Source organism: Thunnus maccoyii, chromosome 2 (assembly GCF_910596095.1).
Source record: "Thunnus maccoyii chromosome 2, fThuMac1.1, whole genome shotgun sequence".
NCBI classification, from domain to species: Eukaryota; Metazoa; Chordata; class Actinopteri; order Scombriformes; family Scombridae; genus Thunnus; species Thunnus maccoyii.
The window spans coordinates 19447138-19470457 of NC_056534.1; the positions used below are offsets into that span (position 1 = coordinate 19447138).

The following is a 23320-nucleotide window of genomic DNA, read 5'->3' on the forward strand; positions in this document are numbered from 1 at the left end:
TGTATGGAATTTGTATGAAAGTGGCCATGACAATATAAGATAATACATACAAACTGGAACATTTGGTCATATGCAAATTGTATAAATTATACATTTTACAGCACATATGATTCTTTGTCATTTTAAGGCAGAGAAGCACACTTTAATAATGAATGTGTTGTACAAAAACTAATTTAAATACAAGGAAACTACTCCAAACAGAAAGACAGCAAGACAGAGATGAGCATCCATCACTGGGAAAAATGACTGGATATATTTCAAACATCTGTGGATGATTGATGATGATTTTTAATGTGCCGCCTCTTATACTAAGTAAGTCACTAGGTAAGTAAAAAACAGCGTAGATACAATACAACAAAACTAGTGTCAATGTGTTGAATCCTTCATTTTAATTTATGGAGAGTGAATTAGTTGTTCCCGTAACAAATAACAAATGTGACAGTTTGCAAGTCAGGCTGTAAATGACCTTTTCTTAATATTGTTCTCATAACTTTAAAGGAGGTATACAGTTAATAAAGGAAAAATAACAATGCACAAAAACTCCACTGTAGCCATTAATATGCAGCATGATTTCAAATGACAAAATACCAGATAATATTGATGTTTTGTGGCCCATTATCTTATTCTAGAAAAGCTTTTTAAATGGTTTGATCCTCTGACAACATAAAACAAACCTCTAAATTAGATATTTTTATTTTTTGTTTGTTTTTAATACAAAGATTTTACAAATGTTTTTGAGGTGATTCTGATTATTTTTTTAATAATACAAATGCAGATAGCTTTTAAATAGATTTGACATAAGTATAAAATACAACAGAAACATGTAGGCTTGTTTGTCTAAACTTTTACCTATTGACCGTTTATTGGTCACATCTAATAAAATGCTTCTCTCTGTAGAAAATAAAGAGAAGATTATGCATATAGAGGCCAGATAGAGCAAAATTGTCCCATTAGGTTCTCTCTCAGCTGACACCTGCATGATCTTATTCTTAATATTTTAAGTCATTGTTGACAAATTCCAACACATACACACCATTATTTACACATTTCAGTTTGATAAATCAGAAGCACAAAAATGGAGTTCTCCTCATTTGAATCTGACAAATGTGCAATTCACACGGTAAAGCTTCATGTTGTGTAAAAATAACTTGGTTGTGTCACTTTATTTGTGGTTGTAGAGGTGATTTGGTTTCTCACCGCAATTAAAAAGTTTGTTTGCTGATGCAGCCAAAAACTGACATACTTTCCTCCTTACATTGATTGTTAGTAAAATAATCTGAGAAACTCTATGATGTATATAAACACCATTAAAGCTTTACTTTAAGTAGAAGTATTTCACAAATAGTCTCTGATACCCCATTTGAAATATCTCCATGTTATGTAACTGTGGTTCACATAAAAAAAAACACACAAGATCACAAGTACAACTTAAAGCTGGGTACATTTGTATCAGGGTCCATGAGGTGCATTATCAAATTGATGCATTCTCATTTTAAATATGTTTGAGTTTCAGGGTGTTTTGGGAGGACAGGACTCCCTGTTAGTGAAAAAGAAAAATCCCACTTGAGCTCTAGTGCCACTCAAAGCCCGCACTGAGTTTGAACATCATGCGAACACGCGTTATTGGACCAGTCTGGACAAGTCTCACGAAAGCGTAAACGCCGACCAAGTCAACATCAAAGGTCAAAAGACCTTGCACTGGTTTATGCTGAACATGCGTCGCCTGGCCTGCTTCTTGGCCTGGTTGACGGCTGTCCGCACTGCGTACTCAAACACCTGCTGTACACCACGGTTGCTCAAGGATGAGCACTCCAGATAGCCTTTAGCGTGCACTTCATGAGCTACACGTCTCCCCTCCGCTGCTGAGATGCAGTTGCCCCGATAAGTCCCTAACTCCCGCAGGTCCGTCTGAGTGGCCACAAGCAGCACTGGCACCTTGGGCAAGTGCTCTCGAATCTCAGCGATCCATTTGTGCTGGACGCTGGCCAGAGAGTTCGGGTTTGCCACAGAGTAGCACATGAGGACAACGTCAGCCTGCTGGTAGGATCTTGGTCGGATCTGTCTAAAGTTGTCATTGCCGGCCGTGTCCCATAGCCCCAGGCTGATCTGGACCCCGTCCATGTACACCTCCACCCCTGTGTTCTCAAACACTGTGGGCCTGTAAGTGTCTGGGAAGGTTTCTGAAGTGAAGCGCACCAGCAGGGCCGTCTTGCCCACCGCGTTGTCCCCAACCAGGACGCACTTCACTGACATTTCTTGCAGGCCGTTCATGGTTGCTTCTGATATTCTCACTCCTCGGGATGTTTGTGGTTCTTTGAAAAGAGTCTTAGGTGTTGCTTCTGGACTGGAGAGGCACAGTGTCCACGAGGTAGTCAAAGGCGGAAATCACTGTGTGTGTGTGTGTGCTGTACTTCCATGTACAAGTTGTAGTATTCATAACAGGTAATCTGCAACCCTGCCTTATGATAATTCCATTCCCGGTCATTCAGCTGAGTTGAACTGACCTATGATGTCTCTCTTTTCAGAGTCCTCAAACGTCTCTCATACACAGTAGGTATGTACAGTCAGCAGTTCTCCAACAGTGAGCTTTATACACGCTTTTCACATAAACTCTTAATTCTTCAGGCCCTCTCGGCTTGTCTCACTTCCGCTTGGTCTCTGCAGCAGGCTGATCAGGATCTGTCTGATTTCTCTAGTGATCTTGAAAGCCGTCATTCTCTCCAGACGGGTCTAACCTCTAAGCGTCGAAGAGGGAGATCTACTGAGGAAGAGAGATGAGGAGAGGATACGTTACGAACACGAAGTATTTAGTGATAGTTAAAGAAGCCAGTGCGATCAGAAACTGAACTGTGGCAGCGTAGACTTAATTTAACTTTTCTCTTAACTTTCTTAACATTTCTCCAGACAGTTGACAGATTCTTTACAAACAGCGTTTAGGCCTAACTGTGAAAGATAAGACCAGCAGGAGAATGTGTACGTATGCTGGCACTCTGCATTTTGTTATGAAATATCTATTTAACTAATCATAAGTAGTTGTCAAGTAAACATAGAGGAGTACAGCATGTGGCAGATTACAATTAGTTTTAGTGGCAGACACAGTTTATATTTACAGAGCAGTATAAAGCATTAACTCTATAACAAAGTACTGATGAAACACGGAAGTAAAGTTTCTTATATTTGGGTGTGACCCACAATTCATTGCTTGATCCTGAAGACTTAAACAGGTGCTTATTAACAACATACTCATGTGTGGTATATTATCAAGCTCATACGCATATGACCTGTCTGTCTTCCTAAAGTCTAATATCACTCTAAAACCAAGTCTGATTCTGTAGTTTGCGCCACAAATGAACATCTAATATCGGGCGAGGATGTCTTTGTGTGTGCTGTTGTCTGATATAGAGACACGAATAAATCTTTAGCATTTTATTATGATCAAAAAACTCTACTGACGGTTTCTAAAGACTTCTCTGGTGCATAAAACTGACAGTTTGAACAATTATATTCAAGTCCCCGCTGAAGTAAAAAGTCGTAACCTCAAAGCCACCTGCCATTGCTAACTCACTCACTCACACATACACAGTCATCTCGATGGAAAGACCTCCATAACGTAGATGGGACACTTTAATCAGTGGGTTTTCCCACAATCGACCTTTCTAAATGATCTCACAGGAGGAAGTATGGTTTTATACTCTTGGTCTGCCATCAAAGGAAAAACATAATAAATTACTAAAGTGAGAAAATGAAGATCAAAACTTTTGTAGAGAAACTGGTGACACTCTCAAACTCTTTCTTCATGTACAAACCACATTTTTGTGGAAGATTACGGTAAAACATGTTATTTCATACATTGATATTCTGAGAGTTTAATTTTTAAGGGAGTAAGAATACACCCTGAAGATCACACTCCTCCACGCTCCTTTTTGAAGTTTTAATGTTGAAACATTTAGGTTTCTGCCCACATTATAGTGGAGTCTTACTAAATATCCTAATAGAATAGACTATAATATAAAACTTGAAGCTCTGAAGGCCTCAGACTCACATTGTTCTATCTACACAAATCAAACCGGGGACAAAGAAAAAGATAATTACCTTTCTTGTCAGTGTTGAACGGGCAGATGCTGGCTGCCGCCTTTGCAGACTTCAGAGCTCAGGCAAAAAACAAAAATTTTCAACTCCAGTAACGGTTTGTTATTGACTATAATGTGTCAAACAAGTTATCTTAAACCCCAATGCTACAGTCTCCATTAATTAGGTCAACACAGAGACAAAATATTTCATCACCTGCTAAATAACGACAAGGCTGGTAGGCAGAGGAGGGAAGTAAGAGAAGAAAAGTAAAACACATCCGCTTCTTCAAATGTGGAGGAGTGACTGACTGCATGCCTCCTCCACAGCAGCTGTGCTTTAAAAGATAAGTGGGGGGTTTTTTCTGCTGTAGTTTTGTAGCATTTTGCAGCAGAGAGCACAGCTGGCGCATAAAAAGGAAAAGACTAAAATAAGTTTAAGATTTTAGTTTGCACTTGTGGTCATCACATGATCATATATGCTGGTTAAACAGCGGATATACTGTGAGCTGCAGATGTTGATCATGTCAGGCTATACCACCATGTAACATTAATATTTTTTTTAATTTTTGAAATGTGCACTAATTAATGTTTTTAAGGCGAGTTGTCAGTTGAGATTAGGCCAATAGCTGAAACAAGTAGTCAATAAATTGGTCAATATCAGATAAATAATTGTAATTTTTTAAGCAAAAAAGCCAAAAATGAGCTAGTTCCATGAAAAAAGAGAAATGTATATTTGTCCTGTCCCTGCATTGGCTGATCATCTCTGTCTTGTCAGTAAATTCAATATCTTTGAGTTTTAAACTGTTGGTCTGACAAAAACAATAACTTTGAGGATGTCACGTTGGGCTTTTGGAAATTGTAATGGACATCTTACAGCATTTTCTGACATTTTATATATCTAACAATGTATCAATAAAGTGTCTATAGATTAAAAAAATCATTAGTTGCAGCACTAGTTTATTTTGGGTTTCCCCTCACAATCCCATTCAGTCGTCTCTAAATCACTGTATTTTCCAGGGACTCCCAAAAGTCACAACTCAACAAAACAAACAATGGATTGGTTGTCAGATTTGTGTCCCTGTGTGAGATCTTTGTTGTTAAATCTGGATTTGTTAATTTGTTGATACTATATGTGTTGAGCAAGCAATGAGAAATCTATGAAACAGTAGTCATATAGTACACATGATCTCAGATTAAGTTATACTGTCAGGGACCCCGTCTTTAAATATCATTACCACTTAAAAGGCAAAACCACTTAATTTATATGTTACGTTACTCACAATCTGGTTGTCAGGTCTTCATACACAGACAAGCACTAAGACTGATATACTTACATTTGCTTTCCAATGGTTTATTTTTCTATGAGAAATATAAATACGCTTATTTTTCACCTAGAAATCAAACTCTCAAATTATGCAAATAAACCCGTAATTGATATGGTCAAAAATAAATGAAAGATTGGATCTTTGTTAACTATTAAAGTTAAGTCTTTCAAAAGAAAAACAGTCATGAAGCCACACATGCATGAGTCATGAACTGTAAACAAACAGGATTTTATTCCACAATAACACTTTCTCTGTAAAACCATGAGAACAAATGAATAAAAAAATACATTTTTTTCTTTATAATTCATTTGTTCACAACATTATGTACAATAAGTAAAATCTGTCAACATTGTCGTCGCAGCTCTGTGAAAAATAATCACACAGGTAAAAAATAAGAGGCAACTTTAAACCTACAAAACTTGTGTAGCCACCTGAGGAATACAACTGCTACAAAGTTTGGTACAATGGATTTTAAAAAAAGCTACCAGGAACAGGTTGGAAACTATCAACTGGCCTCGAAAACTTGTTTAATTGTTACCTGAGTCTTGATATCAATATATTAGCAGCTAAGCTTGGCTTGGCCTGAAACTAAAATAAAACAGTTGCAGTATGTTGCTGAGGCAGCTGCTAAGACAAAGGAGAGGAACTGCTGCAGAACTCACAATGGAGATTGTTCAAACTATTTAATGACCTTTGATCATCACCAGAGCAAAAAAAACTCTCTTCCTTCAAAGCATTTGACAACAACACCTGATTAGATGTAGAATTAACATCAAACAAAATTCTCACATTGTCTCAAAAACTGATCTGATGTTGTATTACTGAAAATCCTACAGAGAACAACCTCCATGCAGACAGCGCACAATCATGATTCAGATAAAGATGCATAAAATACTTACATTACGTCTCAAACATTAATCTGTATTAATAAATGTTAGAAAGATTAAATAACACTTCAATCAACATGGAGCCTTCTAAACACAGGCTTTTTTATACTCTTTAAAAGGCATGAAGGCAAATGTTAAGGAAAAAAAAAACACCACACCACACTATAAAACATTTTTAAATATAAAATATACAAACATTCTGGCTTTACAGCTGCATAAAAAGACCTTACTTGTGTTTCGCACCAACGTAGTTATCTTTTCTAAATACAAAACAAAAAAATACTCTGATGAAGATCTGAGTAAGGATTAAGATCTTAATTAATAGTAACCAAGATTAAGACTTGATTACAGTTTTTGGTAGCTACAGTACCAGTCAAAAGTTTGGACACACTTTGTCATTCAAGTGAATGGGAAGGTGTGTCCAAACTTTTGACTGGTACTGTATATGAGTGATGGAGAAAGGGGGGGGAGAGAGAGAGAGAGAGTGAGTGAGGGGATGAGTAGAAGCGAAAAAGTAGTGACTGAACTGACAGAAGTAAGAAAGGTGGAGGCTGAGTGTATCATACTGTATGTGATTATTGTACACGTGGAGTTATAGAAGTGAGAAAGTACAGAGTGTGAGTGAGTATTGTCCTCCGTAGCAGCTTTAGCTTGAATCCTATAAACCTTTTCACTTCAAAGAGACCAACACGAGACCTTGCTTTGGCTCAGTGAACCTGAAAGATCAAGAGATAAGAGAGAAGGTGGGTGACGATGAACATGTCATGTATGTGTGTTTTACATGTGTGTGTATCTGTGTGTACCTGTAGTGTCTGTTGGTGAGGTAGTCTATAACGGCGGGGCGGATGCGGGCCACGCCCCCCTGGCTGTGGTTCCCTCTTCCTGTGATGACAGAGAGCTGAGGTCGACACAGACCCTGCTCACAATCTACACAGAAAAGAGGCCAAAGAAGAACAAAGCACATACAGAATACAGTTAACAGGAGCAACGTGCACAAACTGTGAAAGAGACAGAAACACACACACACACACACACGATTGCTCATATGGTTTAGATGTTGACCAAGAATCAGTGTCCTCACTGGCTGGACGACATTGGCGATTAAGAACCTTTTGAGGAACTCAGGAACTAAACTTGTGTTTTGATCGGAGGAACTAGGGACGAAATGTATTTCCTGTAGCAGTCTGAGGTGCTAAAGGTTCCTGATCCGGGGATAGTAGGTAACTTTAGTAGCAGGGTTTGCAGGGATGACCGTTGCTGATTGGTCAAACACAGTTTTGGATTTTCCTTTTCATTAACTCAAACATCAGGGTCATGCAACAGCAAAGACAAAGAACAATACATTTTGTTTTTACCTCATGTGTTAACGCTGCGTTTCAAACATAGCCATCTGTTTTTTAAATCAGCATGAGTCCAATTTGCATAATTAACCTGGTTCTTTAGATGTGGTGGAAACACAAATACAGTTTTGTTCCTGAGATTAGTTCCTCTGGTTCCACAGTTCCTGGAAGCTTTTGGTCGAAAAGGGTCTTTATTTCTGATGACAAAGATCACCTGAAGAGTGGGGTCTCGCTTCCATGCAAAGCATACTATGGCTTATGTGATAGTAAATGTTATTTTGGCATGAATTTAAAAGCTAAACAACATTACATTACATTACATTTACAATAATCCATGTGCTGATTGTGGGAACTGCCCACCACTATTTATGAAATTCATATTCCAGTTGCAGTCTAAACAAATGTCGCTCATAACCACCTATTTCTTCATGAGCTCTTTCTTTTGATTTTCCCTTCAGGGTCCATGTAGCACTGATGATGCAGGATTACAGTCACCAGAAGAGTGTGAAAGAGTTACCCGTCAGTGCATATTTACTCCTCTGGAGTTGTTTGTCATGTGTTAGTGTGAACACAAAATTGATTAGAACTAAAAGGCAACAATGTATCATTATTAAATTAATATGCTTTTTGTTTTTTTATTTTTTGTCTTTAAGTTATTTATTTATTTACTTATTTATTAATTTATTTATTTATTTCAGTTATTCATATTTTTTTTACTTGGTCTTATTTGTGAAAGTGACCTAAGATGCCAATGTTGCCTCTCTCATCTTCATTCTGTCTCATGCTGAGTGTACATATTGTCCAGTACCTGTGGTTTTGTCATGTAAGACCTGGGCCAGATGCTCCAGGGCCTCGTCTACATGCAGCCCATGGAGGTCCAGGATGTTCCTGGGCAGCAAAGATGAGTTGACCCTCTGAAAGATCTGAACTGCTGCACGGTGATTGGCCTCACGCATCCGCTGGCCATGCAGGTGTCCCTAAGAAAGAGGTGATAAAAATGAATTTACTGTTCAGCAGAGCATTTATCGCTGTTAATAAATGATAAGCTGCATCTTCAGGAGAAAAGCTGAATGAGAAAGTCAGAGGCATCATCTCTAATGCAGTATATTTCCCCAGTTATGCTAAAGTTGTCACATAAAAATAGAACAACTTGATATAACACTTCAAAAAATACTTCCAAAGTGCATCACAGGTGAAAATACAGTAGTGATAGAAGCAAAATATTAAAGCAAATCATTCAGCCCCTCACCTGCTGTGCATAAAAGGATGCCACTTCTTTGTGTCCTTGCTTGTAAGCCTTGGCAGCTTTGTTAAAACTTTCGAGCTGCCGGCTCCTCTGCAGGCTGGCCTCGGCCCTGAAGTCGTCGTACTCGGGATCTTCTGTATCCTGGTATTCAAGCACGGTTGACTCCAGGGGCTTCTGCCTCTGACAAATTAAAAAGACACAGTGATACAGACAGCTAATTAAAGGTGGGTAAGTAATCCATAACCTATATACTCAGATTGGTTCTCCTGGAGATGCAGTTTGTAGCGATGCAGCAGATATTTAAACTCTAAACTGTACTTTGTGGCAGTTAAGCTTTATTCAGTTTGAGATGTGAATTATATACATGTGTTCCTGTCAATGTGTAAAAAAATATATAATCAATCAATCTACATTCGATGTTGTACATTCATTCATCCTAGCTGAGCTGATGTAGTAAATAAATTTCCATGGCAACATTGTAACTGCCAGAGCTGGAGCAAACACTAGTGGCCTACAGAATTGATACAAAATGGATCGTAAACAACTGCTGCTGCTGCTCCACAGAGACGTCAAGTGACTGACGCTGCTGTACAGTAGGAGCATATTTGACTTCACTATACTGGACACACATATGCTGTTTTAATGTGTTATTATGTGTTAGGATTATTTTCAGATCAGAATATTTCTTCACTTACTGAAAAACCACTTTGTTTGTCATTCAGTCTGTGGTGCCTTACCCTTGAAACATATTATTTGTGTTTGTGTTGTGAAGTCATCATTTATTAAACTAATAAATCTGAAACATTTTTTGCTCTTTATGTCAAAAGTAACTTAGACAATAACCTGAAAAGCTGATGAGCAAAAAGAAGCCTAAAAATGGGTGAGCAAATTAGCGATCAATGTCTATGAAAACATAATAATATATATTACTATACAATATATTTAAATGTGACTCTGTTCAGCCTTGATGTTACTAGACGCTCTGGCATCCTCCATCAGCTGTGCCGGTGAGTCGGTGACACAACGCTACTAGTTTAAAAATAGAAGTGAAGTTCACAGACGTAGTAGCTGAATCTGTCCATGGAAAAAAAAATTTCAGCAGATATTTTAGTTACAAGATTGAAGGCAGTTTTGTGTTTATATGTGTGGTATTTATTCAGTTTGGGAAATCCCACAATCTCTAGAAAGCATTAGCTCAAGCTGGCTGGCTGACTCAACAGGGACTAGAAATTGTCCCTGTTTCTAGATCGTTACTAAGGGCCGGCCTACTTGCTCGAGTAGTAAACCAGGTTTCATACATAGGAGTCTACTGACATGACTGATTGTATTAGTCATTAGTCAGGTATTAGTCAGACCCCATGTATTACCAGGGAAACAGAGATAACACTGACAATTTTTTATTTTATTTTGAGAGCGAATTGCCCCACAATATGAATACATTTTGATTATATCTTTTATTTGGTTGGTAACCATCGTAGAATCGCAATATTACACGAGAGGGTGAGCTTTACCATCATTACTGGCCTGACAGTGATGCAGTCTTGACCACATTTGCTTAAATCCTGTTTCTTAAATAAATACTAGATAAAAGGTGTAGTTTCACAGTTACACAGATATTGTTATGTAACGTAATAGGCCATCTTACTATACATCATGTAGTAATGAATTGCCTGTATGGTGATCATTATCATGGGCAAAATATCTAATATACTGTATGTAGTGAAATACAATCTGATTCAAAACTCTACAGATAATAATGAAAAATGAATGCTTGAGGGAAATTGGTAACGCAAACAAAAAGAGATAATATAAAGATTTTATGAGATTACACAGTTATTGCACATGTGAAATAGATGAATACATTTGTTTTGTTTCCCTTTTTCCTCTCTCTGCCTGTGTCTGTAAATACCTTTTCCCTCTCCTTGCTGGCTGCTCTGTGGTGGTCAGACCGAGGCGCTTCTGGAGCGACGACAGTCTTGACAGGCTCCTCATCCAGTAGAGAGTGAAGAAACAGCTTTGTTTGGGTCAGACTGTAACTATACAAATGTAAACACACATATGAATGAGTCAGGAGCATTCAAAAAATTAAATTTACTTGAGAGCATTTCACACCTGTTTGCATCATCTTCCTTAGGATGACAACTAATTCGAGTTTGAGTTGCTTCATTAATTCATGGTCGCATCCAGATTGATGTACTGCTGGTTTACATCAAATTTGATGATGAAGTGACACTGACAAACAAGACTAGATGAATACAAGCTCAAAGCTACACTGGAGTCTCACTTGTGGTCTCTGAAGATGTCCTGGAGGAAATGCCTGTCAATGGTGGGGAAGAAGGAGTACAGTTGGTTTTCTTTTAACAGGGTGGCTCCATCACGCTTGTCAAGGTCTGCACGATTTTGTCTGGTCTGAAAGAAAGCGGGTTGGAGAGAGGTTGGGAAGGGGGAAACAGAGAGTTAGGAGTGATTGAAGTGCAAGCAGAAGAAGAAACCAGGCTTATATCATTCAAGATGTTTGTGTGCCAGGAAATATTGAAGTCAGCATGTACAGTAGGTGTGTGTGTGTGTTACCTTCTCCACATTCTCCTGCAAAGCCTGCTCCTCTTTTATAATGTCCCGTAGAGACACATGTGGGCGGGAAACGTTCCAGTGGTCCATGAATGGCATCCCACCATGGGACTCTGGTTGGCTGTCCTGTGATGTGTAACCATCTGTGCTAATTAGGAAACGTGATGCCTGCGTCCGATCTCTTGTGCCAGGTTTGGCCACCTGTGATTCACCCCAGTGCACTGAACCTAGATTTCCAATGAAATGGTTCATGTTCAAAAGCTGTGAAACAAAATGTTTTTTTTGGAAAAAGTGCTGTTTCTAGTAATTATCTAACAAGATTAAGAGTCTACAACCATGCTAGCAGCTCTGTCAGGCTGTAGGCATAGCGATGCTTTGAGGTAAATGCTATATCAGCATGCTAACGTGTTCAAAATGGCAATGCTAACATGCCGATGTTTATCAGGTATAATGATTGCCATGTTCACCGTCTTAGTTTAGCGTGTTAACATTCGCTAATGAGCACTAAACAAATGTAAAGCTAAGACTGATGGGGATATCATTAATTTTGCAGGTATTTGGTCATGAACCAAAGTATTGGACAAATTGAAATTTTGACACTAGAAGAAAAGTTAGATCACCAAAGTGATCACAATTCATCCTGTGGGGAACATGTATGTCTGTACCAAATGTCATGGCAATCCAGTTGTTGAGAAATTTCATTGAAAACCATGAATGTCATTCTCATGGTGGCACAAAAAAAAGAAGATGAAGATCATTAGGATACATTGTCTGGGAATCATGGATATCTGTACAAAAAAATGTGCCAATTCATTAAGATATTTCACAAGATAAGTGAAACTTTGACCTGCTGGTGGCACTAGATGAAAAGCAGGGGACGACCAAAGACATCTAGATTCATCATCAGGACACTGTGAATGTCTATACAAAGCATCAATGCAATCTACCTGATCACTGGAGTTCAGACACTGCCATCCCTGGAGCCATGTCGCTAGCATGGCTAAAAAAAGAACTTAATTTTATGCATCTGTTTGTTTGTTTGACAGGAACAATGCAGATTAACACTGATTTAGGAAACATAACAGATGTAATGTATATGAATAGTAGCTGAATCTCAATGGAAGCCCCAATTGCTTGTTAGGCTTTTGAATTCAGGAGAAGTCAACCAAAAACAATATACGGATAAAACCAGTTAAGGATATAACATCAGAACCTAGAACATTTTTTGCAAGTGTTTACATGTGTGTTTCTATGTGTGTATGCACTGGAAGTGACTGTATATTCACTGATACATGGATGACGAAGTGCATGTATGTAACACAGTATTTATCATATGCTGAACACAGGCCGCTGTTATCATTTCATGATGCTCCATGGATTTGAAACGTGTGTCTAAGCGTGTGTGGACTTACTTTCCTGAAGCAGGTGAAAGGAAAGAGTTGCTTGTCTCTGCCTTTCCTGTAAAACAATATTTACAGTCAGATTAACCAACAAAGACCCACTTAGACTCGCATACAGTAAATCAAAATATCAGGGTTTATACAGATTTATAGTTGCACTAATAACACTGATGTTGATTAGTTAACGCTGCTCACCTGGATGGTTTCCTTCCACTTCTGGTGGAGCAGTTTAGCCAGGTTCAGGTCCATCTGCACTGCATAGTCATCAGAGGAGCATGTACCTGAATATTGTGGAGCAAAAAGGGGGAAAAAAGATAACTTTATGTTAGTACTTAGTAGCAGAAGAGTACAAAAAACCAATGTCTGTTTTATTGGTTCAGTAATTTGAGCAATAAATCTTCTGCTTTTAAAATGTATTTTTCAGTGTGAAAACTCTGTCGTGATTACCTGGATCTACTCCCACAGGTCCAAATAGTTCAGTTAGTTGTAATGCCAGTTCAGTGGGTAGTTTCAGCTCCACACTCTGAATGTCCAGGTGTCGGCTCCTTCTCTCCTCCACATGCCTCCTTTCATTCCTCTCCTCCTTCCTCTGTTTCTCCTCTATCTCAATTTCATCTAGCTCAGCCTGCAGCAGCCGGTGAACCTCGTCCATGCTAGCCATCTCGTCCTCCATCTCGACTCTTGACTCTTCAATTATTACTCCGTCATCTATGCTCCCACCCCAAGCCCCGCCCTCTAAGTCACGTCCTGATGTCACTTTATTTTCTGATAAAAGCAAATTATCTTCTGTTTGAGAAGGTTTTACTGAGTGTGATGGTGTATCAGGATGATTTTTGTTTCTGACTGGAGAAGCTCCAACACTTAACAAGCCAGTATTATCAGAACTCTCACTGGACTCACTAGCTGTCTCACAGGCTGACTGCTGAGTCGCCTCCACAACCACAGTTGCATTTGGCAAACCTTCAGAGAGAAGCTCATCTAATATGTTAGAAGATAACTTGGTTTCTCCTACATTTCCTAAAGCTCCACAAAGATTGGATGTGTTCTGATCATCTTCACCCCTAGCACCTTCCTCCTCCTCCCTCACCTCTTCATCTCTGAAGAACCTCTCTCCAGAGTCCAGCAGCAAATTTGTGGTCCATTCTAGGTTGTGGTGGCATTTGTCATACAGGTCTTCTAATGTATCAAAACTAACTAGTTTAAAATGACTGCTGAGAATGTGTAGGCTCTCAAGCCGGTCTTGAGTTGCCCCAAATTCTCTCTCCTCCACCTGTGTGCCTTTCTCATGCACCACACGGTAGGGTACCTCTTTGTGGCTGGATGGGTGAACTGCAACCGCTGCAGAAACGACAGAGGACAGCTCTGGCACAAAGCGAGAAGAGTCGCCTGACAGGACTGTGATGTCGCTGGAGTAGCTGCACACAGTGACGGCTGCATCTTCACGGCTGTCTTGATGATTGAGACGCCAAAGAAGGGCAAAGTCTTGAGGTTCTGTCTGGGTGGGGCAGCCCGTGTCTACCTGAGGAGGAGGGGATGGGGGTTGCAGATGTGCCTCAGATTTGGACGCGGTGAACAAGTCAATGTTTGGTTTAAGATTAAGGCTGGTGTTAGGCTCGATTTCTGTGTTAAAGCTATTCTGACTACCGTTTACATTTTGCGCTGTGGTATCGGGACATTCGAGAGCTGTCAGTGAAGACGCAGGACAGTTTTGAGTGAAGGTGAGGGCTAGTTTGCACTGTTTCCCTGATCTGCGACCCTGACGCTGCTTTCGCTCCTGACTGTCTCCACTGAAAGCACCACTTTCTGCTTCCACAGAGCCCTCACACACAGGACTCTGACACACCTCGCCGATATGGCTGCTATCAAGCTCTACTCCAGTCACTCCTCCATTGTCTGTGCAAATATTTGCATCCATATCAGAATGACCAGCAGCACTAGGCTCTGTACCAACCCCACCTTCAACACTGTGGCTTCCTCTATTGTGGTACACTTTTGCCTCCGTAGTTTCAGAGATAACTAGTGAATCAGTAGCAGTGTTGGTGGTTGATTTCAAATCCACAGACCCTGTTTTACTTGCTTCCTCTTCAATTTTAAGTCCCTCCCATCCATCAATTCTCGATTCCCTGACCACACAAGAGTCAGCTGCCTTCCAGTCTAACACACAATCTGGTAATTCAGCTCTACTGCTGTTAACTCTGTTCATGCTTTGCTCTCTCTCTTCACTGTTAGATCTCCCGCCACCTGCCTCCACCTCTCTTTCCAATTCCCTGCCAGAGCTTGAGGAAAGTGAGGACGAACGAGAGGAACCAGTCTGCAGAGCAGCTCCCCCTGTCTGAATAAGATCAAGAAGCTTTTGGAACTCTTTTACATCAGGTCCAGACTGCACTTTCATTGTGTTTTGATTAGCTTCTTCAGACACACCTCCATTTTCCTTTCCCTCTTTATGCCTTTCTCTTCTCCTCACCTGTCGCTGCTCGAGAGACCCTTCAGAAGGCCAATCCCCTACAAAATCCAACATCTTAGGCGTTCCCTTCTCCTCGTCCCTCCTGATCTCAACCCCTCCTGTTTCCTGTTCCCTCATCTTTTCTTTCTCCTTCGCCTCGCTGTCTGATTGGTTAGTATCTTTCACCAGATCTGTAGGCTTCGTCCTGTCAAAATCTGACCTCCTGCTTGGCCTTTCCCTCCGCACCCGTTGTCCAATAGACTCAGAGAAAGCCACCGGCCTTTCATCCCCACGGTGATCTTCATTCATCACTGATTCTACAATACAGTCAGGGATCCTCTGATCTCCTCTTGGATTATTTAGAGTTAACTGGGCATCCAACTCAGAGTCTAATGCACCCAAATCCATGTCATCCCCGTCGTAAACTTTGGCACTTTCCATAGGTCTTCCAGTTGGTTGGAAATTTAGCGATTCAGTGGATTTGTCTTCCAGCATTCCAACCTCACCAGAATGACCAATAGATGACACGTCAGGAAGGGAGGAAAATAGCTGAGGGTGGGACTTCTTACATTGCTCCGTCAATGCAGGCTGCCCGACAAGGTCAGGACAAGGTGTTTCGGAAGTCACAGGCCTGAGGAGAGGAAGAGCAGTACAATCAGTATAACTTATGATAGCTTTGCAATTTGTCAGTTTTGGCAAGTAATTGTTCACAAATATGTAATCGTATTTGTAAAGATATCGACATTATAGCAGATGCAGATTTTAATATCTGGATGATTGAGGTCCATTAAATGTGCATAAATGTGCATTTTAACCATAATATTTATTTTTATACCATTTATGATAAAAATTAATATCTAATGTTCTGTACATTTCTAAAAACTTCTGTAACAGATGCTGAATTTTCCCTTTTTTAGCATTTACGAAAACAGTTTTTTTACTCAAGACAACAGTGTGACAAGGAAGCCATTTGCAATTGAAAAACAATTTGGTACAGATTATTTGAAGGCTCACTGTAAGCTTCTGTTTTCAAAGAGGATGCGCTGCTTCAACTCAGGCATCTGTGAACCGATAATGGACTGGACCGTGACAAAGCGCTCGTATCTATTCAGCATGCGTCGAATTGTTTCCACTGGCACGCTATGTGTGGTGCGTCTGCACAGGGACATAAACACAAACAAACAAAGTGACAAACTGGAATAAATTAAATTGTCTCAAACAGCATTGTTCTCTTTTTGTGTGAAAATGCATTTAGTTGATATTCTACATTAAAAACAAATGCTGTTTGTAATTCATTTATCTCTCTCACCTCTCCAGTTCTCTGGGCTTGTTCTTCCACCAAGTGTCCGGCTCTCGAAACAGCACCTTATAATCATGTTTCAGTGCCTGGGACAGATATAAAAGGACCAACCATTTTTTGCAGTTCACAACTAAATCTGTACTATGTCCAGCCACTTTTTCTAATAGCTATACCTCAAACCATGGACAGCAAAGTAACATGACCCCACAAAATCTTCCTTTTAATTAATAATACACTTGTGTAAAAATAAAAATCCTTACAAAAACATGTACTGTATGTTTAAACTAGATCACATGTCTGAAAATGTAGAGGCATAAGCCAAAACTGTAGTCCAACAAGCATTTATGCTGTAGTGTTTTATACAACTACAGCAGAACACATTCAGGGAAGGAGATCTGTTACCATCCCACATATATTGCTGGCAAAATGACTGACCTGCACCACATATGGTTTCATCTCCCAGCATTGCAGGTTGGTATTGTCAATGATGATGGGGTTAGCACCCCTCTCAAAAGCCTCCTTGGCTATGGGATGAAGTTGACATTAGAGAAAAAGTACAAAGAAACAATGAATTTGTCATTTTAGTGCAACTGTGGTCAAAAAAACAAAAAAAAACCCAACACACATCACTTTAAAAGGAAACAATGGCAATCAATTACAGAGATAAAAAGGCTACACAGAAGTTTTGACTTGCTACTGCTGCAACACTTCTTATCAAAACGGAGTGTGTTACTGTGTTTACCTCGTTTATGGTTCCACTCATGAGCCTCCCCGAGAGCATTGGGGTCAAACTGATACTGTCCATGGTGAGTAAAATAGTCGTCAGTGCTCAGTACGACTCCACCTGGGTTATGATCTCGCAAAGCTCTGCAAAGACACACACATAAAGACGGCTTCCGAGTGATGTAACACATGTTGTGAGTGCTGTAAAAGACCATGACTCTTGTGCAACTGTGGCTGTGATAGCGTTTCCACATTTATGACTGGACTATCTTGATAAAATTCTTTTTCTGCAGTAAACTCACACATCTGAGCCATTTTGTGTTTATATAATGTGAACTTACTAATGTGAACAAATGATCGCTGCCCTGTTGTAAACACATCTGATTTGAACAGGGGACTACAGCACTTAGTGAAAACTGTGCTAGAGGTTGCTGGATATTAATTTCAACATGAACACTGGTTGTTGTGCTGAATTGACCAGATGGAAGATAAGTGAATAAAGACTAGTACTGACTGTTTTCATGCTACAATAATCAATCAGAAAGGATTAAAGACTGTTGGGTCTGTGGGTGGCCCACTGCGGTAACTCCCACAAAACACCAACATCCTTTTTTTTTTCCAACAATAACAAAATCCATTAATGATTACACCTCTGGGGTGGACCCTGCTGTCCTGCCCCCTGCTGCCATCCCTAGAGCCAGCACTAGGCCTGCCCTATGTCTTTTTGTTATGTTATGTTGCACCAATAAAAAAAAAGGGCTGAGGACAAGAAAGTTTCATGCAGTAATCTAAAATTGCAAAGAAATCTACGTTACCAGGCTGTTTACTAGTAGTTATAATATTACTCAATCAACATACATCACAACATTTCTCTCTCTTCTCATTTTTCTCAAATGTCTGTTTTTCTTGTCTGCATGCTTCTGACACTAACAAGGAAGAAAGCAAACAAACTTTATATATATAGCACTTTTTACAACATAAGTTAGAAAGTGCTTAACAACAAGAAGAAAAGGCACTAACACAAAAGACAGAGAAGACAATCTATAAAACAGAGAAATAAGTGTGCAAACCACAACGTAAAAGTTAGAAAATGTTACAGAAAACAGATTGGGTTTAAGATGCTTTTTAAGGATATGTATCGATTTGGCTTCTCTAAGATTTTTTGATGTTCTGAAATGGCTTTTAGGCTGTTTCACAGTCGAGCAGCAACAACAGCAAAAGCATGATCACCTTTAATTTTCAGACTTGACCTTGACACAGCCCAAAGTCCCCGCTCTAAAGGACCTGACACCCCTCTCCGTGGTCAGATGGCACAACAACTCGTTTAAATACAGCAGTGCCTGACTGTGTACGCTTTGTATGTGAAAAGTAAAATCATAGTCCTCAAAGCTCAATTCTGACTAGCCTAGAAAATAAGAGTGAACAATCTTGTGTGCATTTGATTTTGTGACTTGTTGCTAAAACCAAAACATTACTATCAGTATGTCTGCAAGTCAAATGAATATTTTCCAATAAAAGGTTTCTTTTTCTGGCATTATTGGCATACGACATAAAGTCTCCACTCTGCTGGGTACCTGTGATAAAACTGTACCATTGAACAGTGAGCATTATAAGACAGAATAACATATCACTATTAAAAGTATACTGACATTCTTACCTAGCCAACGTTGACTTGCCAGATCCTGGAGCACCACGTATCAGCACGAGTACCTTCCCTTCCAAACGAAGCCTACTGTGGCGGACAGGATGTTGCGGAGCAGCAGGCAGGGCCCAGGATTTAGGAATAGTAGCAGAAGGTTTAAGAGGTGCTTGCCTTACTGGGCCCTGATTTAGCCAGGGAGAGGGATGCCTGGGTTGGCTGGGCCAGTTTGAAGGCGTTTGCACCACAGGCGTGATGAAGTACGGTCCCTGGTTCGCATGGACGCGAGGAGAAAACACTGGTGAATCAAGGTTCCAGGGCGAAGACGTGTAGCCAAGTGGCTCCGGATTCAACACATTCACCTTAGATCGTGCTCCTCCTACTACAGCTTCAGAGGGCAAGACCCCAGCCTTGTCAGAAAGTGTGTGTGACGGGTCTTGCTTTTTATACACCTGGAATGCAGAGGGACGTCCTGAAGCTACCAGGTCCAAAGGAGGTTTTGGCTTGTCTGCAGGTGTTTCTGTCATCAGATGTGTGTAATCCACCACCGAGTGCTGACCCTCAGTGGTCTCGTCTTCCCAAGTGCTGAGCTGGTCGAGTGGAGATGAAGCTCCAGACATATACTCCATGGTGCATGGCTCCTCAGCAGAGGGCCCTCTAGATCCAGGTTCCAGGCTGGACTGAAGCAGCTCAGGGAGGACCTGCTGTGGAAATGGTGGTGGAGGGAAAGAGGACAGGGACATACCAGCAGACAAACTCTGGCTGCTGGGGTACTCTTCCTTAGTGTCTTGTTGTGCTGTCAGTGTCTCTAGCTCCTGATCGACTAGCAGGTCAAGCTCTTCTGTCATGAGGTTGGTAGAGGCAGGAGAGAAGGGTCGCTGTGATGGTTTGGAGGAGTCCGGGTCTGGTCTAGGTTCAGAAAAGTGGCGGGGACTGAGCAGGGCTGCAGCAGTGCGCTCAAAGCCAGAGACCGGGGAAGGAATGGGGGCTGCAACTTCAGCAGCCACAGACAGCTCCAAGAGGGAGTCCATTGCATTTTCAACTAGAAAACACACGGAAAACAAAGACATGATGATTCAATGGTTCAATATCTTGTTGCTGTTTCTAAGCAGTTGATAAGAATTTTTTGCATAAAAATACATTTAAAAAGCCTCACCATAACCATCCTGTCAGCACCACAAGCCAACTATGATGTACAGTATTTTAGCCTCTAGGTTGAGTGCTGTTACAGAACACGGCTGTCCTAGTTATAATACTTTCCAGTAGAGCTTCAACGATTAGTCAGTCGATAGAAAATTAATCAGCAGCTATTGTGATTCATCATTTTTCCAAGAAAAAATGCCAAACATTTCATGGTTCCAGCAGCTTCTCAAATGTGACAGTTTGCCATCTTTTTTGGTCATATATATCAATAATTTGAATATCTTAACATTTTAGGCTCTTAATCAGACAAAACAAGCTAATTAAAGACATTCCTGTGGCCTCTCAGAAATTGCAAATGCCATTTTTTCATACTTTTTTAACATTTCATAAATTACATAATAAATCAATGAATGAAGAAAAATAGTTGTTAGTTGCAGCCGCACTTTTCGGTGCTTTACAAATTTTTTTGTATTGTTAATTATTCAGTTGCAACTTTGTTTCAGAAAACTATGACCTTCCCCCCCTTCATACAGTAAACATGACAGTCTTTACTGTATGAAGTGTTGACAGTATCACAGGTCATGTAACTTACACCAAGAAGATTACTTAAGTGAATTCCTGAGACTATACTTGTTCAGGCAGGACTCTGAAGTCATCTGACCAGGGAAACTGACAGTGCCTTGATTAAATTTGTGCTGTTGTGGCCCCCCAAGGCTCTCTAACAGCCTTCCTCTGTACAAACATTAGGACATCCAGCAATGTTTAAATGGTTTAAACTAGTGTATAGAAAATGCCTTGAACATACATTTGATGACTTTTGTTTGCTTTTTCTGTTTTTATTCTATTTTACTAACTTAAGAAACACTTGGTGCTATGTAAGTGAACTTAAAGCCACTGACACATCGCTCATACAGTATCTGTCATTTATATATACAATAAAGTATATCTTATCTCTTATATGTGTTGGGGACATCTGGTATTTTCATAGATCATCTAAACAGGTACAACAGGTGGATTGGTAAACCAATACATGCAAGGTGCAGTTAGATGACTGCTAATACTGTCAATAATACTGTTGGTATGCAACTACCATGGGACCTCCACTGTAAAGTAATCTCATGTAGCAAAATGCTTCCACCCTGTCAGAAATACCCTGCCAACAAGCTACCCCAGCTAACTGGTTAGCCAAGTTAACACTAAATACCATTCCCAGAGCCACACAGCAGGTTGAGCAGCTGGTCTTCCGTGTGTCATTGCTACCTTTGAAATCACACTCGGAGAGCACGATGTAAATAACTTCGGGGTCCAAGTGTGAGAACATCTCCTGCATGCTTCTGACGATTTTCTCCTTGTCGGAGCTGGAGAGCGAGCTGCTGGATGGAAAGCTGTCATAACCCTGAGGTGGTCGGTAACCCGCGTTGTGGCCGAGACTTCCCCCCTCCTCTTGCGGCCCGCCTGGGACTCTGGCCGGGCTCTGGCCGTTCTTCTTCCTCCGAGGCATTCTGTTACCGAGACGAAGCCGCCGGTTGCTCTCATTAGCGGCTACACAGAGCTAGCTAAGTAGCTGGAGAGCTAAGCTAACTACATACGAGCGGTCCGGAGCTGAAAACATGCTACTGTATCGGGTAGAAATACCAAAGTGCAACTACTCAAGGTTAACATATCTAACAGCACTCCAAGTGGCGGAAAATAATCAGAAAATGCGAACTCGGCCAAGTTCGCCAGGTGATTTTTTTTTCCTAGGATAGAAAAGTCATGGCCCACCTTATTCTGCCTCTAATTGGCTTATTGCCCCCCCAACTCTAACCAATCTTACTCCTCATGCACAAAACTAACCAATCCAACCAGCGAAGGCAACGAGTATTAGCCAATCAGAGGCAGAGTAGGGCGGGTCGTGACTTCGCCATCCTAAGAAAAGAAATTCGCTCCGTCGATACCGGAAACCATGACGCTGTAGTGGTGTGGATAAAATGTGACTTTCAAACATTAGAATGTATGTTTACGAGATGTAAGCACATGTTTTGTTTTAGCCTATTACGTATAGCAAGCATAAATAAGCTTGTAATACAATGCAACGCCATGAATAATAGCTACAGAGAGGCAATTTTTCATGTACATGATATAAGTTTATGGAATTAATTGAAATTCAATCTGGAAGCTATATATTTTTTTATTCTTATCACAGATATTGCATTAGTTGCAAGAACATTGTGAGATTTTGAGTTATCAAATGCTTTTGGTGAATTAATTCATTTTCTTGTATAAGACAGGCACATGCACATTTAATACATGGGCATTTACCATTACATACTTTTTTTTGAGTCTGTACCTGAGATAATTTTGGAACTTGGACCCTTTTGCAGGTCAGGTAACTCATTATTACCAATGCACACAATCAGCTGAACATCATTTCATATGATACTGTACAGTATTAGTGTCTGATCCCTCATCCCTAATGTTATTATATGTACTTTTACTTTTTTGCTGTTATGAATACTCTTGTGAATAAAAGTTTTTAAGAAATGGGGGGCGTCGCACAGTGCTTTTTTTTTTTTTTTTTACACTTAACAATCGTGTTACATTGTTTTTGGACAGAAACCATAGTTAGTAGGTTTATTGCTGAAAAGCTGCTTTTAAAAAAGCGGATGTTTTGCAGCGTTGTTGAAATGGGAGTAGAATCACTTTTAAATTGTTAATTTCCAGTTGACCACCAGGTGTCACTTTCTCCGATTCATTATTCTAAAGAGAAAGTTTACGTGCTGCATTTATTGCTACTTACAAGTATTGATCGTAGTAGAAATAGTAAATATTGATATAAAAAAGAGAGACATACTATTAATTTAGCACCTTAAAATACTGCACTACTGGCAACAACAACACTTATTATTATTGTTATTTATATCATTATGGTATCATGAACAGCATTATTATTTAATTTTATTATATTACATGATTACTAATACAATAATTATTATGCATTATTACGATCATGCAATGGTTGTCTATATATATATGTGTGTATATATATGCTCCATAGAAAAAAAGAAAGTAAAATGCCATTATGCAATCAAAGTATATGGGGATTTTTTTAAACAAGTAGTGATTACATAGAATAAATAAATACTGTTTACAAGAAATGTATTTATTCATTAAAAATAAAGTCACAGTAGGGTGAAAAGCGGAAAGTGAAGATAGCGTTTGTGACTCCCGCCATGTATTTGGCGGTGCAGTACTGC

At 39.9% G+C, this 23320-nt stretch overlaps 2 protein-coding genes across 3 annotated transcripts; both read right to left on the reverse strand.

Moving 5' to 3' along the window:
- Positions 1-142: 142 nt before the first annotated feature.
- rhoh (ras homolog family member H) lies at positions 143-4367 on the reverse strand. Of its 2 annotated transcripts, none has more exons than XM_042390167.1 (2): positions 4093-4367; positions 143-2758 (listed from the first exon to the last, which is right to left on the reverse strand). In XM_042390167.1, exon 2 carries the CDS (start codon positions 2269-2271, stop codon positions 1684-1686), a length of 588 nt encoding a protein of 195 aa, XP_042246101.1. In that variant the 5' UTR covers positions 2272-2758; positions 4093-4367; the 3' UTR covers positions 143-1683. The 2 variants fall into 2 exon arrangements, with proteins under 2 accessions (XP_042246101.1, XP_042246093.1); XM_042390159.1 differs by having other exon boundaries at positions 143-2761.
- Positions 4368-5595: 1228 nt separating this feature from the next.
- Positions 5596-22561, reverse strand: n4bp2 (NEDD4 binding protein 2). Its single transcript, XM_042436125.1, has 16 exons — positions 21345-22561; positions 18960-19983; positions 17322-17446; positions 17015-17103; positions 16589-16665; positions 16294-16434; positions 13284-15910; positions 13032-13117; positions 12849-12894; positions 11440-11663; positions 11153-11277; positions 10778-10904; positions 8872-9048; positions 8431-8599; positions 7086-7209; positions 5596-6998 (listed from the first exon to the last, which is right to left on the reverse strand). Exons 1-16 carry the CDS (start codon positions 21583-21585, stop codon positions 6953-6955), a joined length of 5448 nt encoding a protein of 1815 aa, XP_042292059.1. The 5' UTR covers positions 21586-22561; the 3' UTR covers positions 5596-6952.
- Positions 22562-23320: the final 759 nt, after the last annotated feature.

Coding starts and splice junctions, on each gene's coding strand:
- n4bp2 (XM_042436125.1), bottom strand. CDS start 21,585: ATGCCTCGGAGGAAGAAGAACGGCCAGAGCCCGGCCAGAGTCCCAGGC. Junction 12,895..13,031: donor AGTGGAAGGAAACCATCCAG/GTGAGCAGCGTT, acceptor ATTGTTTTACAG/GAAAGGCAGAGACAAGCAAC. Junction 7,210..8,430: donor CTTACATGACAAAACCACAG/GTACTGGACAAT, acceptor TTTTCTGTGTAG/ATTGTGAGCAGGGTCTGTGT.
- rhoh (XM_042390167.1), bottom strand. CDS start 2,271: ATGAACGGCCTGCAAGAAATGTCAGTGAAGTGCGTCCTGGTTGGGGAC.